The sequence below is a fragment of the Cajanus cajan genome, chromosome 9, assembly GCF_000230855.2.
Source record: "Cajanus cajan strain Asha chromosome 9, NIPB_CcT2T_4, whole genome shotgun sequence".
NCBI lineage: Eukaryota > Viridiplantae > Streptophyta > Magnoliopsida > Fabales > Fabaceae > Cajanus > Cajanus cajan.
The window spans coordinates 15697150-15724433 of record NC_138525.1 but is presented as its reverse complement, the minus strand read 5'-3'; the positions used below and the strand labels follow the sequence as shown (position 1 = coordinate 15724433).

Sequence of the window (27284 nt, the reverse complement as noted above, 5' to 3'; positions counted from 1 at the left end):
TGGTTAGCATAGTGGTTTGACATTATGTACTTATACATTGTTGTGACTTTCTATTTAGTAGATGATCGATCACGCCATGAGCCAAAAACTTGTCATGTCTGAGCAAATAATGTACAACAAACAAGATTAATCTCTTCCCCCAATAAGTTGTGAGATACTTGTGACATGACAATAAATAAATAAATAAACTTGCATAACATTAGATGTATAGTTAATATGCAAATAACTTGCAGCACGAGTGCCTAAAAACTCATGTCACTAAACCAAGTGTCTTAGATCTGAATCTTAACTTTTACAGATGTAGCATATTCAAGTTAGGAGGAAATGCCCACCTATTTAGTGTTTATTAAACCCTAAGGAAAATTTTTCCCGTATTCGACGAAAATACTTTTTAGTAATGAAAAAAAAATTGTCTTTTCTTTATTTAGCACTTGTAGCATGTGATAGGATCGGCCTTAAAAGGCCCAGAAGAAGAAATTAAATCAAATGGGTTAATAGGATGAAATTAGAATATTATATAGTTTATATTTTTATTCCCTAAATACTAGATGATGACACTTGGAGGGTCATTTTTATAGCTATATTTTCTTAGCTTTTTGGACATGAATGAAAATTCTTAGTTTCTCATTTTCAAACAGAATCATGATCTTGATTAAATTTCAAGAACCCAGGACTATTTCCATCTTCCTAGTTTCTCTTTAGTTGAAACTCAATTTTTCTAAAAATTCTGCAAATTGCAATGGCTGATGAATTCATATTAACCCACGAGGCTCTAATAGCACACCATTAGAAAGTACATATATGTTATATTACCTCCTTATAAGACTGATCCACTAGACAAGCCAACACAACATTCAGGCTATACATAACTGGTGAACTTAGACTGTAATCTTAAGAGACAACTACTAAGTCCTACAAAGACCTACCCCTCACGATGGACTAAGTTTCTGTCAGAATAGTCTTCATTGTTGGCTTCCTACCCCTTCTTCCAGTTCCAGCAGGGGATACGGCAGTGAGAGGAACAATCTCCTCAACAACTCTAAAAATGGTCATATCAATCACCAAAGTGTCGTTCTCTTTGCTAGCTGGTTTAAACACACAAACATCAAACTCTTCAAGGTTATTATCCAGGGCAAAATGTTTCCACCCACCAGTTAGTCCTCCAGTGTGCCGAATAGCATGGTAGCTGTATCTGGCGATCCATTCACCATTGCCCATGCGTAATAAAACATCTTGAGATGTTGGTGAGACATAGTCTCCAATCCACCTATTGGGCATTGACTAGTCACCAAAAAACAAGGGCACAATGAATAAAACTAAAACACAACTGCAACAAGTTTGAAAATTGCCAGCAGAATATGCCTATGTTTGGATTACCATTGCACCCCTTATCAAAAGTATGTTTGGGTTACCATTGCACCCTTTATCAAAAGTATACATTCAAAAGTTTGTTTGGTTTATCATTGCACCTCTTATCAAAAGTACGTTCAAAATGATTATCCCAACATGCACTATATTAAAATTGAAACTAGGTTTCAAAAGTAAAGATTGTAAGGCAATGGTTTACCACAAAGAATCTCTTGTACACATGCGAGGGTCGCATGACTACAACCAAACTGTCGTTGGTACGTGCTGCCTGAGCCAAGTCATGGGCCCTTTTAGTCTCAGCTTCTGTGACAGGCCTTCTATTTGAGGTATACAACTCATATGTCCCAGTCCCACTTTTAACTGCACTTTTAACTGCAGATGCGGGTTCAGCAGCATCTACTCTTCCTAATATTGATTCAAACAGAAGCAGTATTTGAAATAATTCAATGCTCAAACATGAAGAATAGCTGTTTCCATTTTTATTTTTAATTAATTTTCAACCTAGGAATTCAGTGTTTGATCCAACTTATTTTGAAGAAATCATTACTTATTTTTGCCAACTCCATGAGATTTTGAAAATTAAGCATTTATGTATCCAAAACGAATCTAAGCCAACCATGCTTTCTATAAGCAACAATCAATTAGTTGTTTCAAAATAATCACACTGCATTATAATTTAGAACTTGATCTAAAACAAGCAAAAAGTCTAACAGGAAATAATGGCCAGCTATTATCAAATCAGTTAGTTAGTGTCTGTACTCTGTAGTAGAGTTCAATGCACATATCAAATTTCAACAAACTACTTCTATCAAATCTAGTTGCATCTTGTGTTATTTTTAGGATCACTCTTGCTTCTCTAAAGTGCAAGAACGTAAGTTTGTATTGACCCCTAATTTGAATCAAGACATCTCATAAACTTAACCCACACTTTAAATCAAAGGTGGGTGCAACCATACTTTCTCATTATTCATTTCCCGTATATTAGGAGACAAATCCTAAAATTAATTTGGCGACAGTGAACGTAATGTTGGAATATCCACACAAGCTCCCACTATTTCATATTATCTATATATCTATTTGAAGTTGAAAGCCTTTGAAAATGTTTTTGTTTTGTAGAATCAAAAACTAATCGGTAAATAAAATTTTTCACACATTTAAACTTTCTCAAGGGAAACAAAAAATAAATAAAAAAATTAAAAAAAAAATCTAAGTCCATAAAACAATAGTAATAATATTTTCTTTCCCTTTTGCTTAAGTAAAAATGTTACCAGTCACCCAGTCAAGTGCTCTCTCACGAACAACATGAGACACTTTAGCTGGTCTTCCCCTCCGCTTGGTCTGGACATGCCTAACAGCAGAAACAAGCTTCCTGACCCTTTTACCATTAACAGTTTCTGATGGTACAGCATCAGGTGAAAAAGCAATAGTAACGCCACCAGGCATTACTTGCTCAGCACCAGCAGATTCAACACCCGCATTGAAAGTCTTCTCAATAGGAGTTTCAAAAGGCACATCCATCGGCTCCTTCATTCCATTGACATTTACAGTTCTATCATGTGAAGCACATTCCACAGCAACATTTGAAGGGGAATTACCTTCATCCAAAGAATTAGCTGTTTCCTTTTTCTTATTAAGACTTCCACCTACATCCTCAGTGTGCCCACATTTTCGAACAAAATAAGAACCTGCCTTCTCACAGAAGCTCCCCCCATCAAATATTAAAACATCAAATTGAGATTCACCATTGTACTTAAAGACCAGGAGATCATTCTCTTTCAGCAAGTGATCTTTCACAAATTGTTCCCAACCATGCGCAAAGTACAAGGTATCATCTCTAGTGGTTAGCCCTATATTCCACACAACACCACCAGGACCCTTAAGGGACACATTTTCTGGCAACTTCTTCTTTATGTTATCCGAAAATGTTTTTGGAAGTGCCTGCAATCAAGCTTCAAATTTCATCATTGAGAAATACAATAAGCTGCAGAAACATTCAGGTAGAATACATATCTAAAAGACTAATCATAACAACTTGATAGAGAACCAGCCATAACATCTCAAGTATACAAAATACATAGTGATTGCAAAACAAGGAACAGAATAATAAGCCAAGAGCAACCACATCACAACCTTTCTTCCTCATTCATTTTATTTTCTTACCCTTGTGGATATACATTCCCTGGCTCAATAAATATATACAGACATAACCACACCACACAACCATGATCATATCAGGGTGCATGCATGTGTAGAACCCACAAATTACATGCATGTTTCCTCTACTGCAATGCAAGCTCATATCATTATTTTTTTATAAAAAAAAAAGGAACCTTTTTTTTAATTCTGTAGTACAGAATAATCCCGGCTAAAAGAAACATGAATAACAACAGCTAATCTAAAGCTACAACATTTTACTAAAGAAATTGATACAGGCAAAGGAAATGTAAAATTATGAAAATGAATTAAAAAAAAAAAAAAAAAAAAAAAAAGGCTAATGAACTTATGAAAATTATATTACGAAATGAAACAAAGGGGTAAAAACTTGTAAAAAGAAAATGAAGTGCATGCACTCAAATCAAACCCCAAATTTCATTCCTTTAATAATAGCTATTATTTCCTGATTCACAACAGATAAGGATTGCGAAGGAGAAAGAGAAAGAATTACTAACAAGGCGTTGCTCATAATCCGTTCGGAGAAATTGCACAAAATGGAGGAATTGAAAATGGGACCAGTAAATGTCCTCCGCCCACGATCTGCAACCATCACAATTTTGGCTCCCCATTTCAACAACAACAATGAAAAATGAGAAAAGTTTCAAACTTTAACAGTTTTGAGAGAAAGTGGACAGCGAGAGTTGAATAGAGAGTACAGAACACAGACCAAACCCTCAAATGGTTAGAAGCACTTTTCACTATGTAAAGAAAGAAAAGAGTTAGAAAAACGAGTGTGGAGTTTCAACTTCCAAGGGTTTCCACCAAATTCAATAAAAAAGAATCAATTTCCCAGAGGGCAATGGTACACTCTGACTGGGTACTGAAACTACCTCACATGCTATTGGCTGTTACCACTTTAACCTGATACATGTATTTAAAATATTAAAGCACTGCATTTACGTAGTTTTTTTTATTAAAAAAAAAATTAGTCTGTGTATAGGAATATTTATTATACATAATTAAATTTATATATATTATATTTAAATATATAAATTATATTTAAAATTAATATACATAAATATTTTAAATATATAAATTATATTTTAAATTTATACTAAATAATTTGTATTGTAATAAAAATTTATTTTCATTTATTGATAAATTATTTAAAAATGTTAATATTTAAATGATAATAAGTATGATAAATTAAATTAAATTAGAAAAGAAGTTAAAGATTTTCTAAAAACTCTCTAATTCAATAAAATTTCTTAAAAATATTCTCGTATAAAATAAAAATTTGTGTTTAATATATAAAAATTGATTTATGTCAAAATTTTAGTTTTTATATCTTAAAATAAAAATATTTAATTTACTTAACTTTAAAATATGAAATTTTTTTTAATTTAATATCTATTAATTGTTAAATTTTAGTATTAAATTATTATATGTTATTATTTAAATAATGTGATGTTCAATTAATATATATATATATAAACAATAGGAGTTTAATAATAAAATAAGTATCAGTGTAAAAAAATATTAATTATTTATTAAAATAAATATAAATAAAGATTTTATACATAAATTTTAATAATAAAATAAGTATTAATTAATCTTTTACAATTTTTATTTTTTTATTATTAAATGTTACGTCATTTAAATAATGATAGGTTGGTCAATGTTGAAATTCTAGACAATATTAAATTGATAATAGGGTTAAACATTTATATTTTTAAAGTTAAAAGACTAAATGTCTTTATTTTAAAAGAGAATATGAAAAGTATAAATTGACAATAATTAAATAACTAAAGTATACCTTAACTAATAATTAAAAAAAAAAACTTTAATTTTTGGTATGAAACATTTAGACTTGTGAATCAACAATATAGTGTGAAATTATTTTGAATCTGTTTAAATACAAATTATAAACACTTTTAAAAATTTCTCTACTAAAAATAAAGAGTATTTTCTAATAGAAAAACTCTTAAAAAAAAGTCTTTAAATTTATTTTCAAACAGACTATTTTTCTCAAATAAAGAAGATACGTGTACTTTTTACAATGTTGTCTAGAAAATTTTCACTTAAATAATACATTTAAAATAATAGTTAAAAAATCAATGAATTGTATTTTATTGAAAATCATATCATTTAATATATTCATCTTGTAAAGAGATTTATATTTTCATTTAATTATAAATTATCAAATTGGAATCTTTTGTTGACTTGCATAATAAATAGTTAAATACTTTTAAAATTATACCTTTTATAATTTATAATTGATTGTAAAATATTTTTATGATAATGATAGTTTGATTTAGCAATGAAAAAAAAATGGAGAAAAATAAATAAAAAGTGAGATTATTTTTATGTTGTTTAGAAGAGGAAAAAATGAAACCAAAAAATAAACTTCAACTTATTTAGTTGTGTTGAAAGTGGAAAAAAAAACTTATCAACAAAGTTAGTTATAGGTATAGTAAAAAGGGATTAATCTCTCATAACATGACAAATAAATTTTTACTATTGTGAGATGATTTTTTAGTTTCTTTTAGGTTAATCTATCGTAACATGATAAATAAATTCTCACTATTGTGAGATTATTTTTTAATTTTTTTTGGGCGTTAATTTATCATAATATGACAAATAAATTCTTACTATTGTGAAATGATTTTCTAATTTTTTTTTCAGGTTAATCTCTCATAAAATGACAAATAAATTCTCACTATTGTGAGATGAATTTTTAGTTCTTTTTTTTAGGTTAATCTTGACATGACAAATAAGTTTTTACTATTGTGAGATGATTTTTTTAGTTTTTTCTAACAATGGAGTTGGTAAGAGTATCCTTTAATTCGCTAGGACTAGTCTTCTTTGGGACCTTGATTACATTAAGGATATCCTTCCCAACTTTAGTTGTTTGATGAGGATAAGAGTGTGTGTGTGGAGGGAGGGAGGTAACTCAAATAAGAACACTCATTAATATGAGAACATAAAAATAATTGACTATAACCCTTAGATCAAAATTAACGGTTAGGATTACAATATTGAGTAAAATTGGCATGTGACCACTAATTATGTAAATAATGTTTTATTCCTCCACTTAAAATTGGTTAATTAAAATTTGAAGGACCAAAATTGTATAACTGTTATATTTGAGGAACTAAAATTGTGTAATTAAAACTTTGGGGACCAAAATTACATAATTACGATACTTATGAATTAAAATGTGATTAAGCTTTTATTAATACATTAAATTTCAATAAAATTAAATGATAAAACATTATCACAAATGTTGTACTACATGCATAGTTTTAAAAACCGGACCGGTCATCGAACCGGTTAAGGTACTGGGTCAGTGGGTCAAAGGTTGAACCGGTGGGTTACTAGTTAAACCGCATGACTCGATTTTTATTAAAAAATATTTATATTAAATATATTTTATACTTATAAATTTTAATAAATTCATATCTTATTTTAAATTTCAATTTTTCTATCTTATTTAAAATCATTTTTATTTTTATTTTGTAAAAAAATACATAAAAAAATTACATGTTAAACGGTATATTAATACAAATTAAAAATATAAATAATATGTACATATATAATATGCTTGCAATTAATATCACAAAATAATATATGTAATATTTACATAGATATTGCATTATTAAATATATAATTTAAAATTAATAATATACTATAAAAGTTATTTAAGTTGTATATATTGCAAACAAATATATTAGAACAAGTAGTCATTGTTATATTTAATAAGACTCCTTGTTTTTTCATTAAGAGATTCAATTTTCATTATTATTTTTGTGATTTATGGTCCCTTAAAAAAATTTAAAAAAAAATTAAAAAAAAAAGTGGTTGAACCGGTTTGACCCACCGGTTCACCGGTTCACCGGTTGAACCGGAAAATTGACCGGTTCAATCTGGTTTGAAACGGGTCGACTGCATAACCGATCCAACTTCGGATTCGAACCGGCTGGACCACCGGTTCCCGGTCCAACCGGTCCGACCGGCCGGGTCGGTCCGGGTTTTAAAACACTGACTACATGCACATAACCTCTCATTTAATTTAAGTTTTTTTTTTTACTTTTCTCATGTTATTCCTCTTAAGATTATTATTAGTGTTTTTCTTTGTCAGTAAATTTTCATTAGACATCAAGATAGTATTTTCATTATTACATGATTGTGTCGTCAAATGAAACATAAAATCAATATTATATGTTATGGCATAGAAATTAACACATATTGATCAAGTATGTATATGAACCAGTTTTATGTAACCTCATAGTAAAATTTTCATTATTAAAGGTTCGGTGTAGGAAATAATACTATTATTAACATATACATTAATTATAATAGTCAAAAAAATATATTAAATTCATTATTGCATACATTAATTTATAAATGTTGATCGATAGAAATTGTAGCTTATACATGTACACAGGACAGATCCATGAGTAAGTTAATGGAGGTAATTACCCCACTAAAATTTTACCCTTTCATATTTTTATATATACTATTATTTTTTTATAATATATATATATATATATATATATATATATTATATTTTAATTCATTATAAAAAATTATTAAGTAGTGACGCATATCCTATAATGACATAATACTTATCATTAAAAATTATTTTTACTAGATACAATATATGTTGATATATTATTAAAAATGTAGGTATAAACTATAGTGACATTTGTATGTTACTATATGTAATATTTATTCTAATAATTATTTTTTATATCTAATATTTTAAAATATATTAATATTTCATTTAAATTTTATTCTATTGTGCAATTACTTTCACTTTATGATAAAATTGTCTTAATTTTTTTATTATAATATAAATTTTTTTTTACTAAAAAGATTTATTACTTTTTTACTCATTAAAGATGTCATAATTTAGTTTACAAATATAGGTCATTTTTCAATTTTTTATTTTAGTTTTTAACCCTTTTAATTTTGTATATGTACATTGTGTGTTGGTATGAGAGGATCCAAATTAAGATGATTGAGAGTAATTGCCACACAAAATTTTTACTTTTTATTACTTAAACAAATTTAATAAAAAAATTAATTTACTTTTATAAAAAAATAAACATGGTTCTCATAAAGTATTTTTGTTTTAAATGAACATAAAAATTTATAAGAGATACAAAAGAAAACAAATAGTAAGTTTATTATCTTTATCCTAATAATTTATATTATTTTGTTTTTCTAATATTAAATAAGTCACTAAAAATTATAAAGTCACACTTAAATATAATCTCAAATAAAAAAAAAAGAGAAATTGTCACTTTATTTATAAGAAAAAATTAATTTATAAAAAATAGGTATATTAAATTTTTTATCACAAAATATTTTTTTTTCTAAAAATTACTATATTTTCAATAAAAAAAATATTATAAAATATTTTATTGCCCTCACTTAATACCTGATTTATGTGCATTATCTCAACTTATATTTGATGAATAAAACTTGCACACAGTTTATCACAAACTTTATATATTGTGTTATTCTATTTTTTCCTTTACTTCATGATTTAAATAAATGTAGTATGATCCATAAAAAGAACAAGGTTAGAGAATCTCATGAGTTCAAACATGAATTTTATATTCTATTTTGAGTAGTATAAACTAAATTATGAAAAGGAGAATCCCTTTACTTCTATTTTATAAGTACTTTTTTTTTGTACGTAGGAGTTGAAAAACCAACAAAAGATAATATTAATATTGGGTAAAAAGTCAATTTAAATATAGTTTAATTGAGTGTAAAAATCAATTTTCATATTTTTTTTTTATAAAAAGATACGAGGAAGGATCAATTACTCCACAAGTAAGTCTTGGTAAACCTACTACACTCAATAACTCAAACTCTACATCAAATTTTAACGATTCAAAGGATGAAGTTTTTTGATGAAACTCATTTTCCTTTCTTGTAATTTCTTTTCCTTTCCCAAAGGATGAAGTTTTCAATGAAACTCATTTTCCTTTCTTATATAGCTGCTCATTTTCTTTGAATATATGTAATTTTTGTTCATGCTACCTCAACTTACTAAAGAGGGTAGCTAGGGTCATTGACGTAAAGTCCTTTGATTCTTCAATAGTTGTCACCTTGGCTTGCCAGGATTTGTCCAGACATTGCAACACTTTGAGATTTAGTTTCTATTTCTCAAATTTCATACTAAGATTAATTAAGTGATTTATAAGGTGTGTAAAACATTTTTGAAAATCATAAATATATACTTTCACCTTGTTTCAAAGGCAACAATTCATATTCTCTAACTAGTGTGTGTTTCATAGATCTCTTAATATCACTAGTTCCCTCTTGTGTTAATTGTAAAGTGTCCTACATTTCCTCAGAAGATTTACATTGAGATATTATATAAAAAAAATCCATCATGTGATAATGCAAATGTAATGATGTTTTTAACTCTATAGTCATAATGTGCTCTCCTTTTTTCATCTTCACTCTGATGTTTTTCTCTCTTTTTACCTTTTTCCTCACTAATAGGAATATATGGTCCATTCTCAACAACATCCCATATGGTTATATCAATTGCTTCAATATATATGATATGATGTTGATATTATCTTGTAAATGCAATATCATATTTAATTAGGCTTATATACAACATTTATGATTCATGTCATACAACATTAAGCATATAATTAGATTTGCAAGAATGTAAGGATAAATATAAAGATAGAGAAAAATGCACAACAAATTTATATTAATTTAACCACATCCACTTGTGACCTACATCTAGTTTCCAATTAAACTGATTGAGATTTTCTGCTATCTTTAAATTCATAAGGTTTACAATCAGATAAACACATGTTATATACTTCTACACATTTAAGGAAATCATTTTTTGCACCCCAAGAAGTTTCCTCTTATAGCACTCCATTACAAAATTACATTTTCTTAAGAAACCTACTTAAGAAAACTAGTTACAAAGAGATTTAGCAACAAATTCACATGATGTATAAAACAATCCAGATAGGTGAATAAACAATATAACTTAGCTTCTATCTCCATGAAGATGATGATGATCAATTCAATTCTTGAATTCTTGCTTGAGGTTCCTACAAAGGGTATCAAACCTCTTCTTTCAAAGAGAAATATTTTTCAGAGTTTTATCAAAAGTAATATCACAAATATTCAAATTCTCTGGGTTTTGAAATGAAAAATGATATATATATATATATATATCAATTATTTGACTATTGGATAATCGATTATTAAAACAATGTTTCTCATATTTTAAAAAATAGAACAAATAATCAATTATTTTAAGTGATAATTGATTATTTTGAGTAAAAACTGAATACTTCAATTTTTCCAATCAAATCTCTTTTCAAATCAGTTTCAAAACTTTTTTTCATTATCAAATATCATCTATATGAATACTTCATTACATTCTCTTTGGCAACATCCATGGGTTTATATATCAAGGGAAAACATATATCGATAATATGAAATTTGACCTTAGGTTGCAATAACCATAAGTAAAATATATTGTCTCTAATACTCGTCAAACTTCATTTTCATTGGAGTCGTCGTCTCTCTCATAAAAGGATCCATCTTCAATTACATTATCAATTATTATTTTCACTCTCTCTCATAAAAGGATCCATCTTCAATTACATTATCAATTATTATTTTCACTCTCCACACTTCTGCAGGATGCAAAGTTGTAGTGGGATACTCATTTCTTGAGATTATATGAGTAGTTAGATTAAACACTTCCAATAGCTTACAAACTTTCTCAACTTTGTTCCAATCACCATATTTTTTTTTATCCATTTTTTTCTTTATATTTTTCTTAATCTTATTTTCATTTAGTCTATTTCTTTTTTGAGGGGGTGTTTGATAATTTGTTTATGCTCAAAAATCATAATTCTTAAGAATGAGGAAAATATGTTTGGCTGACCATAAATGTTTTATGAGAATGTTACTTGGGAATCAATCATTTTTACTGCATTAGACAAACAAATAAATACAGTATGACATTTTTATCACATTAAGACTTTATTTTTGATTGTATATTAATTTCTCACCTTCCACATCGGACAATTATGTGAGAATGGAGAAACCTATAAAAATCATTCTTAAAAAATAATATTTTCTAGATTTTTTATTTTTTAAATATGAGACTAAATATAAGATTCCTAAGAAAGTAAAAAAAAATTATGACTCTAAGTTCAGACTTCAGTAACTATCATTAAATTTCAATGTTATTATTATAATTTTAATAAATTCATAAATATGTTAAATAGTTTTATAAAAATAATATCAAATTTTAATATAAAAATAAATAATAATAATTAATTATGAGCAATAAAAGTCTTTCTATCAAATATTCAACACAACGTATACTCATTTTTTAAATTTCAGTTCTAATTACACGGATTAAGATAAGGAGTTATTAACAAGATTCAATTTCTGCTGTCAAAAAAATAAAATTAACTTATACTTGTATTTCATTTTTTAGATGACTTATATCGGTATCTTAGTACAATTAAAATATTTATTATTTTAAACATAAAAAATAATTTATATTACAGTACATATTTTTTTATTCATTAATTTATTTTAAAATATTAAAATTCAATTTATAAATAAATATAATAAATAATGAAAGAAATAACACATTTCGTTAATCTTTACCTATAAATAGAAAATTAATCTATGATTATTGATGGAAATATTCTTATTTCACAAGGAAGAAAACAATATTGTGGTATATAATATTTGTATCCATCTGGAATAAGATTCATTCTGTTTAAAAAATAATGTGTTGATTTAAAAAAAATAACTAATCAAGCTAAAACACAAAAGCTGCTCTTTTAAGATTCGACAAGAATCATGTCGTAGGGTGAATCACTTGACTGCACTACATGGGCAGAGGGTAGTGACTAGTGATTTGGATTCCTTCCGCACACGCCACTCTTATTCAGTTGGTTTTCAGATTCTGACATTCCAACACGTGGTGTCTCTTGGGATACGTTATACGCAATATTTTTGTGTTTTTATCAACCGTTACATGTGTTTGTATTAATGTTACATTTACATCATGGCGAGACAAATATTCACGTTCAACATGCATGGATAGTGCAAACCACTACAAAATATATACTCCTTCCATTTTTTTTACTAATAGTCGGTATTATTTTCTGTTTTTATTATTATTATTATTTTACTAAAATTAATAACTAATTAATTTTTTTAAAATTTTTAAAATCTTAATAATTAATTAATGTGTGTTTACTGAATAAAGTATTTATTTATTTATTTTTAATACACTTATTTTTTCTCTAACTACTTAAAGAGTATAACAGGAAAATAAGTAATAAATATTTTAAAAAATTAATAGTTTTTTAATTCTTGTGCATAAACCTTAAACGTTAAACAAAAAAAAAAACATAAAAAGTATGTAATTTTAAGTAAGTGTTATCCATAAATGCTAAGAGTGAATTATAAGAAATGCAAAATGTTGTACTATGATTTATTTGTGGACTCTTTCACAAGTTTATATGATTCAAAATAAATTTCTCAATATTAGATTGAAGATGCAGAAAGAAATACTATACTAATCGATGTTACTATAATTAATTATGAGAATAAAAATTAATTAATTTAAAAATATTTAATAATTAAAATTCTAACGGTTTATATCTCATTAAAAATTAAAATTAATTAGGTTTTAGAACCTATAATTATAATACTATAATAGTTGTTAATTATTATTATCTTTTAGTAACAATTGTATGTTTTGGTGTTCTAAAATGTGGTATTAAAATATTTTGAAGTTAAGAAACTCTTGAAAAAAAATTAGATGTTTTAAAAACTTTATTTGAATAGAGGTTTAACCTTCAAGAGAAGCATAATTTTTTTTTAAACACAACTTCATAAATGTAATTCTAAAGAAATATAAAAAAATTTAAACAAATCAAAGGAGTCAAGGATATGTGGTGTATATTTGAATTGATGTTAAGAAGCCATAAAATGGATATTCTCGCATTTAAATGTTGTGAACATTAAAATAAATATATCTATAAATCAGAAGAAAAAAAATCATGGGTTACATTTTATTTTTTGTCCCTAGAGTATCCACTGCCGATAGCAGTGACTAATCTCCTCGTTACGTTGGAGACACCTCAAAGTGTGGGATAACTGGCCCCAAAATTTAATGCGACTGCATACACAAAGCAAGATTAGAATCTCTAACCTTGTTTAAGCGTAGATCAACCCTTACCACTGAATCACACGCTTGAAGTTAACATGGATTACATTTAACTCAATGTTTTCCAAACACATCTATTAAGTATCATAACAAGATATCAACTCCCTAATATTAATATATGCATCAAGGAAACTACATGATTACGTCACAATGAGATTAGCAAACTAAACCAACAAACAACTAGTTTAGCTTATTTACATAGACTATAAAAGAAAATTATGTAACTAAAGGATCAAATGATGGAGCCAACACTAACATAGTAAAGTGTATATACTTAATGACATTTTTTTCTTAATCTGACATGCCAAGAATTTTTGCTACATGCATTCTCATAGCTTGACTTAAGCAATCCCATGTTTCAAATAATTTCAAACTAGTTTCCAAGCAAATTTTAGTTTTATAAGTTCCTGTATATCAAAAGTAAAATAGCATAAGTAATGTGATCCTCAATAATTTTGATAAAAAATGATTAAATATATTTTTAATTTTTTAACTTTGATAAATTTTAACTTTTTAGACTTGAACAATTTTTTTTTAATTAATTTTAGTTTTCAAATTTTTGTCAATTTTCATTTTTAGTAAACTTTTTCTCCTATTAACATTTTTCCCATTAAGTGTTACAATTTCTTGTTAATGGAAAACAAATTTAGGAACCAAAATCAAATGACATTTTTCTTTTTATTTTATTCTATATCAAAATTTACACTTAATAGAATAACTTGATATTTTATTCTATTTTTTCTTTTGAGCATAGCAATATTTTTACATATCTTACAGGACACAAGTCCAGTGATTGACTAAAACCATGCAACATGGAAGAGGATAAAATGGTCTACAACTTCATGAAGGATAAACATTGCCATTGGGAACTGTATTAGAGATAATCTGATATCATATAAATCTTTTTGGCCCTTACCTGCAATCAAATATTATGTCAGAATGCATTCAATCATTTCATACACATTCTGAGCCTTTTAATTATTATTAGGGATTTACCATGCAACCAAACATCAAAACCCCCAACTTCAGCTGTAATTCCTGGCCCAAAGAATGAAACAAATTTGGCCTAAACACAAAATTGAAGATTGAAAAATTGTTAGCACCAATATCTTTGATATTACAACTCCAGAGGTATTGAATTAATTAAATTCCTCTAAGGTTAAAGCTTTTTATGTCTACAATGCTACAATGCAGTTATACATTGGGATAACCTGTTATGAGAACACATTTTATCTCTTGAGATTTGTTTTAACTTCTATGCAACTTTGGACTTTATAAATCATAGTCAATGGGTTGGGACTAGTTTATCTTACTCAATACCCAACTCAAAATTTTGATTAAATTATTTATTTGAACTTAACTCATTAATAAATTGTACATGACTGGATCAACCTCATTTGTTGATAAAGTATATCAATCTTAAAATTATGTACAACTAAATTATAGAATTAAAAGTATAAAACAAAATTAAGGCTTATTGATGGTATATATTTCAAGACAAATAATATCCATATAAATTTTATTAATTATTATTTACATAATTATTAAGAATTATATAAATTTCAAAAGAATATAGGACATTAATCCAAACTGAGACAAGTGGGAAATATAATTCAAACCACTCTCAAAACTTAAGTCTAATTTCTAAAACCTGAATATGTCAAAATTAATTTGGCACTGGACGAGTTAATGAGATAGTACAGGTTATGAACATCCTTTATAGTCATGTAATTTTATATGTCTAATCAAAATCCAATATAAAAAAATTGGGGTAGGATTTTGAAGAATTTTTTTTGTTTGTAGGCATTTGGTGCTTTGGTGAGATGCTTAAGATTTGAACTGAAAAATTCATATCATTGCAAACTTTTTTGGTACAAGGATTGTTAATTGAACCTTTTTTTTATATATAATTAAAATACAGATGAAATGAGGTTTTGTTTTTGGTATTTCTGTCTTTTAATTCTTTTACCCTGATTTTCTCTTATCTGAATTCTTTTAAACCCCATTACAAATAAAAGATAACATAAGTTTTCCAGTTTCTAGCATTTTTTTTTTGTTATCCAAATTCAGAGTCCCATCATCTTCATGAACATGTCTAAAAAACATGAATACAAAATTTAAATTATGCTTCAAGAAAGAAAGCTGAATACCTTTGTTCAAAACGTGACAACTGCAGAGCCTTGGCCTCAAAATCCAAAACCAAACAGTATTTACCATCTTCTGTGGCCTAAGATGTAACCACATCATGAGACAGATGAAACAAAATTAATAAGGGAATGACCATAGAGTTTAATCAATAAAAATGTAACTAACGTCTAATAACACTTTGCAACAAGTACCACTTCAAAATAAAAACAGATAGAACATTCAAAATCATCCCAAGAGATGATTATAACAAAAGTTCATCATTTAAAATGGCATCATGTTCCACCAATTTGGCCTGATCTAAAGGGATTTTTGATAAGTTCAAGTTTATGAAATTAGAATCAACTAAATATTGACTTGCACATTGCGCTGTTTACAAATAAATGAATATGATGATATACTTTAGGAAAATTAAAATTAATGAAAAATTATTTTATTAAATTATATAATAAAATAATTGTAAAATATTTATTATGTATTTATAAATTAAGAAAGTTTTCAAAGTTACTTAAAAAAAGTTGTTATATTGTGTTAAACTTATAAAATATGATTGTAATCTCAACAATTGAATAATCTCTTTTTAAAAAAAAAATTAAGAGAAATTCTTGTCAAAATAAAAAAAGAAAAGTTTTGACCAAATATAAATTTGTGTTGTAAAAATATTTTATAATCAAACAAATCAAATTTTTTTTGAAAAAAAATCACCGTGATTTGTGTTGAGATCTTAAAAAATTAATACTTTATTTTAATATTGTTGTATTATTTTTAAAAAATTAAAGAAAATAAAGTAGGCTGAGTTTATAACAACAAAACAACTGATATTTTTATACAATGCGTAATGTAAAATTTCAATTTTTAAAATAAAAAATTTAGTTATTATGATAAGGTAATGAATTATTTAAATATATATTGAATTTCCATTATATATATATATATATATATATATATATATATATTTAAAAATATCTATTTGAAAATACTTAATTTATGTAATACTTAATTTATGTATTATATAATTTGACACGTAAATGTGATAAAAATATATTGGATGAATTATATATATATATACATATATATATATATATATATACTTAATATATATATATATATATATATATATATATATATATATTAAACATTGAATGTATTAAAATTCTTATTAAAATTTATCGTAATATAAAACAAATTTAATAATAATATATCATTATAAATAAATATTTCTAATACTTAAAATGATAATGTTTTTAAATTATTAAATTACATTATTTTTTTATTGAAATTATAACGATAGATTTAATTTTAGAAGTATTATAAAAGTATAAATTTGATTCTTTAATTTTGAATAAATTTTAAAATAACATGTTTAGAGTATCATAAAAAAGAGTAAAATAATGAAATTAAAATTTGTATGAAATATTTTAATAGAAAAGTCAATCTAGACAATTATAATAATAAAATTTTAAAATATATGTATAACTGATCAATAACAGATAATTATAAATTTCATTTAATTAGCAATTATAAATTATTAAATACATTTAATAAGTGTGTATTCAATTAAGCTAATAATTTAATTAACAGATAAATCATTAATTTGTAATTAAAAATTTATTCTAATTGGGATTAAAAAAGCCTGGTGAATGAGGAATGATTTTTCAGTTTTGTACATTTGATTCATCTATTCATCCTTTTTTCATTGTTCCATTCATTACATTATATTTAATGTTGAGAACATTTTTTTTTATATATTCATTCTTAAAAAAAAATTGGTGGTTAAATCATACAAAATTTTTTCATAAAAATAAAAAAGAAATCCCTACAAAATTAAAGAAATATGGGACATAGGGTAAAAATGAATTTAGTTTATGCTAAAACATTAAAAAGTAATATAATCAGTAATACACACAAACACACACATACGCACATATATAATATGTAAATTTTCAAATAACAAATAGTTTGAATGCAACATATATGTTGTTATAAAAATATTTGAGTTATTTCTTAGTCAATTAATCTTCATATGTCTCAATTTTGATTATGTAAGCAATTCTTATGTGATTCTCCTTTTCTTGTGAAATAGATTGTCAAGCCTCAAATAATGCATGAGAAAAAATACTTAAGAGTGAAAATTGTAGAAGAAAAAACACTAACTTCAAGTTCCTATGATGATTCTGACGTAAAATGGGCGTAAGAATTTATGTAGCTTGAAAAGTCTCAAGAAATATATAATTTTAATACTATAATTTCAATGCTAGTTGCTGATATCAAAAGATTTGAATAATCAATCTGTCTTACTTCTTAGTCGATTCATCTTTATGTGTTCCAAATTTGATTGTCTTAATAATTCTCACATGATTCTCCTTTTCTTGCAAATGATATGGATTATTGAACCCCAAATCATGCATGAGGAAAAAAAATTAAGAATTAAAAAAAGAAGAAAGAATATCATCCTTCATTTCCTATGATGGTTATAGTGTGAAATGATAATATCACCCTTGATTTCCTATAATGATTACAATGTGAAATGAATGTTGGATAACATGAAGGATTACATAGGTTAATTTAGATTAAAATTTATAATGAAAGATAATTTGAGTAAATAATTCAAATTAAAACTTAGAATGAAAGATGAATTGAGTAGAATAATTTATAAAAAAGAAATGTAATAAAATATTACATAAAAATTGATACAAATAATTTGGTTGATGTGATAATAAAAAATATTGTCATGTGACAACATATTACTTCACAACTCAACTTTTATATTATAAATAAATAAATATACTTTAAGAATTAGATATACTTTGCCACATCCTAATTAAGTCTAATATTATATATTCTTTTAAAAATTATTAGATATTTTTAATATAACTTATTAACTTATAAATATCATTTTGACTAACGTATCACAACATTTACATTAGTTAACCTTGAAACAGAGTACCTGAACAAATGAAACTCCTGGAGTAACTTTATTGATCTAGAAAGGAATTACCATCACACTTCCTTATTACAGGTCTGCTGAAAATAAGAGCTATATATATACAAACGCTCATTTTGAAAAGAACTGCAAAACTGCATTGATACAACTATTCAATCTACAAATGTTTACAAAATCGTGGGAGCAAAATATGTCGAAGAATTGAAACTCAATTGTTTTGTCCATTTTTTTTATCAACTGCCCCATTGAAACCTCCAAAAAGCAAAACAATAAGTGTATACTTATATCTGCTTTTACTCTATTATATTAAGAGCAACATTGCTAACACACGGGCATTAACAGAAGGAGCTATCAAAATATAAATATATTATCTCTGTAGAAATTAGCACAATAAAACATCATGAAGAATTTTCCAAGTCAAAATTACTTGATGCTCAGCTAGAGTTCCCAGAAAACAGGCAACCTTACTCCAAAGATTACAACTGAATCAGATTTTCTTCCAAATGTCTAAATCAACTAAAATAAAAATATATCAAGGAACTTCCAACGCTACTTTACTGTTCCCCAGGCAGTGTCTTAATGATATCTGAATCACCTGAAAACAGAAAAACAAAGTATTACAAAAAAAATAACATAAAAACTAGTTTCCAATGTTGAAATAGTTCTAGGAAACAATCAGATACCAGGATCAATAATACTGAGACAGCACACTCTGTAATATTTGCCGCATGCAGTGCCCAAATCCACATTGTCTATAATAAACAATAAATATTTTGGTTAAGAGACACAAATATACCTAACCCTTGAAAATGTGTCAAAAGAAAATTTTACAAGATATCAAAGCATCCGTCAATTATCATCAATAGAAAAAATTACAGCTCAGATGTTTGTGAATTAATAATTTATACAAGAGAAACAGCAGCAAGTACATATCAAAATCAGCAACCAATATCAACATGTAATTATCATAATACCAATCACTAAATACTTCCATCATCATACTATAGATAAAAAGAATACATGGTTTTAGCTAACAAAAATATACATGGTTTTGTCATACACATTCTCCTATTTTACCCCTATAACTATCCCAAACTACTTACATTCCAATTGCAAACCACTTACTACTATTTAACCTCTGTTATTTCTCTTATTTTTTATTATTATATTTTAGTTTTAATTTTTAAACAAAAGGGGCGCCTCTTTTCCATAGTCTTTCAACAAGTTTTATCAAACACATCCTAAATACTCCCACCATCTACTATAAATGCAGATCATAAAAACCAATTCCAGTGTATAAGTGTAGGACACTCAATCATATAACTGACTCAAGCATAAGGTTGGTTTCTCTGTGACTAATAATTTTTTTTTAAATAGATAACTTCTTTACATGACTTGAATCGTTATGGAAGAAAACAAAAGATCAAATATGGTCAACTAAAACCTAAACACGGTAAGCAATTGATCCTAAACACAATATCCTAAGTTAAATCCAACAAGAACAAATCAACCTACGAAACAAAGAATTTTCCACCTGTTACTTAACACATTAAAGGGGGGAGGAAGAGAAGAAAAGCATTAGATAAAGAACTTACTCCCATTATAATGATGAACTCCAACCTTAGCCAACATGGCATAATATTCTATCTCTGACTTCCTCAAAGGGGGACAGTTGTTAGCAATGATGATGAGTTTCCCTGCAAAGAATTCAAAAATAAATTTTTTTTTTTAATTTATAAAAGGAAGAAGAAAGCCACTCCTAGTCCTAGAGAAGACACAAGTGTAGAAAAAACTGACCTTTGGAGCTCCTAAGGGATTTGAGAACGGTCTTATAGCCAAGGGTGTATTTGCCGCTCTTCATGACAAGAGCGAGCCTGTTGTTAATGCTCTCATGGGTCTTCTTCTGCATTCATTATAATTGAACTGAAATTGAAAACCCTAATTCTGAAAAACAATTTAGTAAAAGCGAAGGCGTGAAGATATAGAGAGATTACGGTTTTCTTGGCGGCAACCATTGTTGTTGGTTCTCTGAAGTGGGGGGCACAGGAACACAGAGATGCAAACCCTAAACGAAGAGACGACAAATGAGATATATAATTTGGTCACTACTAGGGTTTGCTTTGTTTTGTTTTGTTTTGTTTTTTTTTTTTTTGTTAAAACCCTATTTTAGACCCTTATAATCTTTTTTTGTTTCAATTTAGTCCTTCATTAATTTTTTGTCTCAATTTGGTCCCAAATTAATTAATTGGTTTCAATTTAGTCCTAAATTAATTAATTGGTTTCAATGTAGGACTTTCCGTCCAAATTACTTTAACGGTGTTAACTTTTGGCCACGTGGACACCACGTAGATGCATACGTGGCATCCACGTGGATGAGAATTTTTTTGAAAACACTTGGACCCAGAACGGCCCGTTCTGAAACCGGAACGGGCCGTTCTGGTTGAAAAATTAAAACACCACCAGTGAAGCAGAACGGGCCGTTCTGAAATCAGAACCAGAACGGCCCGTTCCAGAACTGTGAATAAAATATTCTTTACTTAATTGTGTTTTTGATATTATAATTATGCAATTTTGATCTCTAAGGTTTTAATTAAGTAATTTCAGTCCTTAAAAAATTATAATTGTATAATTTTAGTCTCACAATTTTTAATTGAACAATTTTAATCTCTCAAATATCATAATTGTGGAATTTTAGTCTTTCTCATTAAAAATTTAATAATTTTAAAATTTTAATATATATATATATATAATATTTTAAAACTATATAATTGTTTGTTTATTTAAATTAACGTATATTTTTTTTTAATGTATCAAATGATATATATTTACTATTACTAAATAAATAAAATTTATATATTATTAGTATTTTAATATTACTGATAAATTAGTATCAATAATATTTTTACCCTTTTTATAAATAAACTAATAATTTGATAAATATAACTTAATATATATTAATATACTTTTACAAAAATATAAATATATAAGATCAGATATATATTTCTAATTAATATACTTATATTTTTGTAAAAGTATATTAATATATAACAAGTTATATTTATCAAATTATTAGTTTATCTATAAATATATTATAATATTATTGATATGATATCAAAAATTATAATATATGTTAATTTGAATAAATAAATAATTATTTAATTTTAAAACATTATATATATATATATTAAAATTATTAATTTTTAATGGGAGAAACAAAAATCATACTATTATGATATTTGAGGGACTAAAATTGTTCAATTAAAAATTAAAGGACCAAAATCGCGCAATTGCAATTCTTTAAGGACTAAAATTATGCAATTAAAATCTTGGAGATCACAAAACTGCACAATTGTAATACTTGAGGGATAAAAAATGTAATTAAACCAATATTCTTAATTAATTTTATTAAAAAATATAATAATTAATAAGATAAAAGGAATATCACTTTATAATTTTTTGCAACTTATTTAAGATTAAATGAATAAAATGATAAAAATTAATAAGATAAACATAATAAAATAAAATATAAAAAAAATATTAATATATTTATTTTATTGGATATAATAACATAATTAAAATATAATTAATAATATATATTTTATAAAATTATTAATATTTTATATATAAAAAATAAAATAAAACCAGAACGGCCCGTTCTGAAACTGGAACGGGCCGTTCTGGTGCATTTTGGGTATGTTAATTTTACACTTGGAACGGGCCGTTCCGGATGCAAAATTAACACACCAAAAGTGCACCCAGAACATCCCGTTCCGGTTTCAGAACGGGCCGTTCTGGGTCCAGGTGTTTTCAAAAAAATTCTCATCTACGTGGCGTCCACGTGGCCAAAAGTTAACACCGTTAAAGCAATTTGGACGGAAAGTCCCACATTGAAACCAATTAATTAATATAGGACTAAATTGAAACCAATTAATTAATTCGGGACCAAAAATTAATGAGGGACTAAATTGAAACAAAAAAAGATTATAAGGGACCAAAATAGGGTTTTAACCTTTTTTTTTTTAATTTATCTACTCTGATGTTTCGGACGGCGTGCATCCCCACGGTGGAAACTGATACCAACCGTTTGATTTCTTGATTAAAATAACAGTACTTACTACATGCGGTTCAGAGGGTACTAACGGGTGGACATAATTAAAATCCTCATTTCTCACTGTTTGCGGAAATATATTTAATTTTATTGCATTTTAATTAAATAAGATATTATTTTATATTTAATAATAATTATAAAAATAAATATTTGGTTAAATTTAAATTCACTATAATAAACTAATCAATTACAAAAAATTATACAAGTTCATGGTTGTAAAGAATAAAATAAATAAATAAAATTTAAATTCAAAATACCAGAAATATGAGATAAAATATTTTAATAATTATAAAAAATTATTTATTGATTTTTTAATATATTTTACATTAACATAGTTTTATAGGTAGGGTTTGAACCCGAAAATCGAAGGCCCGTTAAAAATCGTCCGCTTCATCTAATATGGGCCTCGGTTTGGAGTGGGCCGACAGTTTTTGATGAGCCCTGTATAATTATATGAAACTCGAAAACAAAGCAAACCCTAGTGGCAGTGACAAAGTGTGTAGTCTCTTCCGTTAGGGTTTCCATCTCTGTGTTCCTGCGGCTGTCATTCACTTCACAGAACAAACAACAATGGTTGCCGCCAAGAAAACCGTAAGCCCTCTATCTCTTCATGTCTTCGCTTTTACTAAATTGTTTTCAGAATTAGGGTTTTCAATTTCAGTTCGATTTTAATGGATGCAGAAGAAGACCCATGAGAGCATCAACAACAGGCTCGCTCTTGTCATGAAGAGTGGCAAATATACACTTGGCTATAAGACTGTTCTCAAATCTCTTAGGAGCTCCAAAGGTCTCTTTTTTCTGCACTGTGTCTTCTCTAGGACTAAGAGTGGCTTTCTTCTTCCTTTTATAAATAAAAAAAATTGATTTTTGAATTCTTTGCAGGGAAACTCATTATCATTGCTAACAACTGTCCCCCTTTGAGGAAGTCAGAAATAGAATATTATGCTATGTTGGCTAAGGTTGGAGTTCATCATTATAATGGGAGTAAGTTCTTTATCTAATGCTTTTCTTCTCACCCTCCCCCCTTAAATATGTGTTAAGTAATAGGTGGAAAATTCTTCTGTTTCGTAGGTTGATTTGTTCTTGTTGGATTTAACCTAGGATATTGTGTTTACAGTCAATTGTGTATCCTATTTGTGTCTTAGTTCACTATATTTGATTTAGTTTTATTCCTTAACGATTCAAGTCAATATGTGGATACATGTAAGAAGTTATCTTTTTAAATTTATTAGTCACAGAGAAATCAACCTAATGCTCGAGTCAGTCATATGATAGAGGGTCCTACACAAAAATTATACACTGGAATTGATTTTTGTGATCTGCATTTATAGTAGATGATGGAAGTATTTGGGAAGTGTTTGATAAAACTAGCTGAAAGACTAGTGGAAAAGAGGCGCCCCTTTTGTTTAAAGAAATAATAAAACAAAAGAAAGGAATAATGGAGGTTAAGTATTAGTAGGTGGTTTGCAATTGGAGGGTGTAAGTAGTTAAGTAGTTTGGGATAGTTACAGGGGTAAATTAGAAGAAGAACGTGTATGCCAAACCATATATTTTTTTGTTAGCTAAAACCATGTATTTCTTTTATCTATAGTATAGATGATGGAAGTAAGTGTTTAGGATCAATTGGTTATCCTGTTTGTGTCTTAGTAGACCATATTTGATCTATTGTTTTCTTCCTTAAGACCCAAGTCAATATTTGGCTACTTGGTAAGAAGTTATCTATTTGAATTTATTAGTCACAGAAACAAACCTTGTGCTTGAGTCAGTCATATGATTGAATGTCCTGCACTAAAATCTGTACACTAGAATTGGATATTATGATCTGCATTTATACTGATACTGGATGATGAAAGTATGTAGGATGTGTTGATAAAAACTAGCTGAAGGATCAGTGGAAAAGAGGTATTCTGCGAGTCTATGTATTTTGTTTAAAAATAAAATAATATAACTACAGATTATATAATAGTGGGTGGTCTGCAATTGGATGGTGTAAGTAGTTTGGGATAGTTATAGGAGTAAAATAGGGAAAAAAATGTGTATGTTAAAACCATGTGGTTTTTTGATAGGTAAAACCATGAATTCCTGTTATATTAGTATAATTGATGGAAGTATTAAGTTATTGATATTTTGATAATTACATGTATGATATTGGTTGCTTACTTTCTTATGTACTTGTTCCTGTTTCTCTTGATTAAATTATTGCACAAAAAACTGAGATGTAATTTTTCCTATTGATGATAATTCACTGATGCTATGATACCTGCTATAAATTGTCATTTGACACCTTTTCAAGGTTTTGGTATGTTTCTGTCTCTTTACTAAAATATTTATTGTTTATTATAGACAATGTGGATTTGGGCACTGCATGCGGTAAATATTACAGAGTATGCTGCCTCAGCATTATCGATCCTGGTATCTGATGTCTCTTAGAACCTTTTCAATATTAGGAACTAGTTCTTATGCATTTTTTTTTACTAATGATGTTTTTTTTATAATTGTTTTCAGGTGATTCAGATATCATAAAGACACTGCCTGGGGAACAGTAAAATGGTGTTTGAAGTTCCTTGCTTGATATTTTCTGTTTGTAGTTGATTCAGACCGTGGAGAGAAAAATTGATTCAATTGTAAACTTGGTGTAAGGTGCATGATTTTTGGGTATTCTAGTTGAGCATCAAGTAATTTTGACTTTGCAAATTTTTCATTGTTCCAATTTCTACAGATATAATATATAATTATCTCCCTTGCTGTTAATGCCCATGTTAGCAACGTTCTCTTGCAAGTGGTTATTGATATCGAGTTTTTCATGATAACCCCTAAATAAAAACTTTAAATGGATTGAAAATCTATATTCTAGAAAGTTTCTTGGAGGTGAGAGATACCGTCCTGAATTTCAAAGCAAGAGGATGAAGCAGAATGTGTCCCAACGCATACAGAAAAAAACTAGAGTAGTTTTGTTCTACTTCCTGTAAGCTAGCTACGGCGTGGTAGCCTTGAATGTAGGAAATTCGTCATTCAAACTGATTTGAACAGCAGAAAGTGGATCACTCGAGTGGAAACTCTTTTTAGTAATTTAGGGTTAAAAATTACAGCTAGTTAAATCTGTAGTTAATGTAGTTTGATGTTGTGAAAAATCTAAGAAGCCTGTTAAAGAAAACCCTTTAGCTTGACTCTTAATGCAGATATAAGTAGAGGCAATAATGAATCTATAGGCGTTAATCAGTAGAGCTATTTAAGCATTAATAACTACAACTAAAGCTTTTTCTAGAAAACAAAATGTTCCGTTACTTAAGATATCAAATATTAAGAGGACAAAAGAAAGATGTTATGACTATTTTGTCGTGTTTCTCTTAACCTTCATAATGAAATCAACAAAGTGATGATTCGTAAGCAGATGAAAAGAAAATTCAATTTTTGGTTAAAATATGCGTTTTTTAATAGATGGAATAGATGGGAAGTGCGGCAAGGCTTACTAGCAAAATTACATGGTTTATTTTCCCATGTTTGTTTCTTAGGTAATAAAGATGGTGCATGTATTATCACAAAAAAAAATTGGTGTATATATATATATCCTCTAATATATATATATATATATATATATATATATATATATATATAAATATAAATAGAAAGTGTATTTTATGAAAATGATTTTGGAATGAAAATAGAAAAAGTTTAACGTGAAGTAGCAGATGAGGTGCTTCACGCATGGCATTTGTATCGATCGTTAGATATATTAATTTTTAATTTATAAGTGAAATAATTAATTTATAATAAATGTGTTTAAAAATTGAATTAGTGACCAAGATTTCAAACTAATGCCCTACCTTTTCCTCTTCCTTCATCATCTCTTTGTAACAAAGAACAAGAAAATCAACTCTCCACCAACATCATTTATATCTCTTGCCAAATATATTATTAAAAAATTTAATGGAGGGTAACTTGATAGAAATTTCAATATTTTAATTTTTAATTTATAAGTGAAATAACTAATTTATAACAAATGTATTTAAAAAATAAATTAATGACCATGGTTTCAAACTAGTGTACTATCTTTTTCTCTTTCTTCATCATCTCTTCGATAATAAAGAACAAGAAGATCAAAGTTAATAATGTTCAAAATGTCTCTCTCCCCACATTATTCATCACTGTGGTACATTGAAAAGCCGGGTAAATTAAAATAAAATAAATTATTATAGCAATTAGATTATTTAAATGAATAATATACTTTAAAATATATATAAAAAAATATATAATTTTTTTATTTAGATAAATTTTTTATGGTTATTATAAAAGTTAATTTTGTG

General features: G+C 26.9%; 3 protein-coding genes across 3 annotated transcripts; 1 reads left to right on the top strand and 2 right to left on the bottom strand.

The window, feature by feature from the left end:
* Positions 1-725: 725 nt before the first annotated feature.
* Positions 726-4421, bottom strand: LOC109789537 (AP2/B3-like transcriptional factor family protein). Its single transcript, XM_083063562.1, has 4 exons — positions 4038-4421; positions 2637-3306; positions 1568-1773; positions 726-1281 (listed from the first exon to the last, which is right to left on the bottom strand). Exons 1-4 carry the CDS (start codon positions 4149-4151, stop codon positions 940-942), a joined length of 1332 nt encoding a protein of 443 aa, XP_082919688.1. The 5' UTR covers positions 4152-4421; the 3' UTR covers positions 726-939.
* Positions 4422-19221: 14800 nt separating this feature from the next.
* LOC109789532 (large ribosomal subunit protein eL30) lies at positions 19222-21007 on the bottom strand. The gene is made up of 5 exons (XM_020348510.3): positions 20867-21007; positions 20670-20775; positions 20468-20569; positions 19556-19624; positions 19222-19467 (listed from the first exon to the last, which is right to left on the bottom strand). The coding sequence occupies exons 1-5, from the start codon at positions 20885-20887 to the stop codon at positions 19427-19429; spliced, it is 339 nt and encodes a 112-aa protein (XP_020204099.1). The 5' UTR covers positions 20888-21007; the 3' UTR covers positions 19222-19426.
* Positions 21008-23411: 2404 nt separating this feature from the next.
* On the top strand, positions 23412-25731 carry LOC109789531 (large ribosomal subunit protein eL30). Its single transcript, XM_020348509.3, has 5 exons — positions 23412-23571; positions 23662-23767; positions 23863-23964; positions 25324-25392; positions 25486-25731. The coding sequence occupies exons 1-5, from the start codon at positions 23551-23553 to the stop codon at positions 25524-25526; spliced, it is 339 nt and encodes a 112-aa protein (XP_020204098.1). The 5' UTR covers positions 23412-23550; the 3' UTR covers positions 25527-25731.
* The last annotated feature ends 1553 nt before the right edge of the window (positions 25732-27284 follow it).

What these genes read in the sequence shown, in the direction of transcription:
- LOC109789537 (XM_083063562.1), bottom strand. Translation starts at nt 4,151, where the DNA reads ATGGGGAGCCAAAATTGTGATGGTTGCAGATCGTGGGCGGAGGACATT. An exon ending in AGCACTTGACTGGGTGACTG is followed by an intron (nt 1,774 to 2,636) that starts GTAACATTTTTA and finishes AATCAATATTAG; the next exon opens with GAAGAGTAGATGCTGCTGAA. An exon ending in TGTACAAGAGATTCTTTGTG is followed by an intron (nt 1,282 to 1,567) that starts GTAAACCATTGC and finishes TTTGGTGACTAG; the next exon opens with TCAATGCCCAATAGGTGGAT.
- LOC109789532 (XM_020348510.3), bottom strand. Translation starts at nt 20,887, where the DNA reads ATGGTTGCCGCCAAGAAAACC. An exon ending in AGTTCATCATTATAATGGGA is followed by an intron (nt 19,625 to 20,467) that starts GTAAGTTCTTTA and finishes TGTTTATTATAG; the next exon opens with ACAATGTGGATTTGGGCACT. An exon ending in TCTCAGTATTATTGATCCTG is followed by an intron (nt 19,468 to 19,555) that starts GTATCTGATTGT and finishes TTCTGTTTTCAG; the next exon opens with GTGATTCAGATATCATTAAG.
- LOC109789531 (XM_020348509.3), top strand. Translation starts at nt 23,551, where the DNA reads ATGGTTGCCGCCAAGAAAACC. An exon ending in TGGTTGCCGCCAAGAAAACC is followed by an intron (nt 23,572 to 23,661) that starts GTAAGCCCTCTA and finishes TAATGGATGCAG; the next exon opens with AAGAAGACCCATGAGAGCAT. An exon ending in CCTCAGCATTATCGATCCTG is followed by an intron (nt 25,393 to 25,485) that starts GTATCTGATGTC and finishes AATTGTTTTCAG; the next exon opens with GTGATTCAGATATCATAAAG.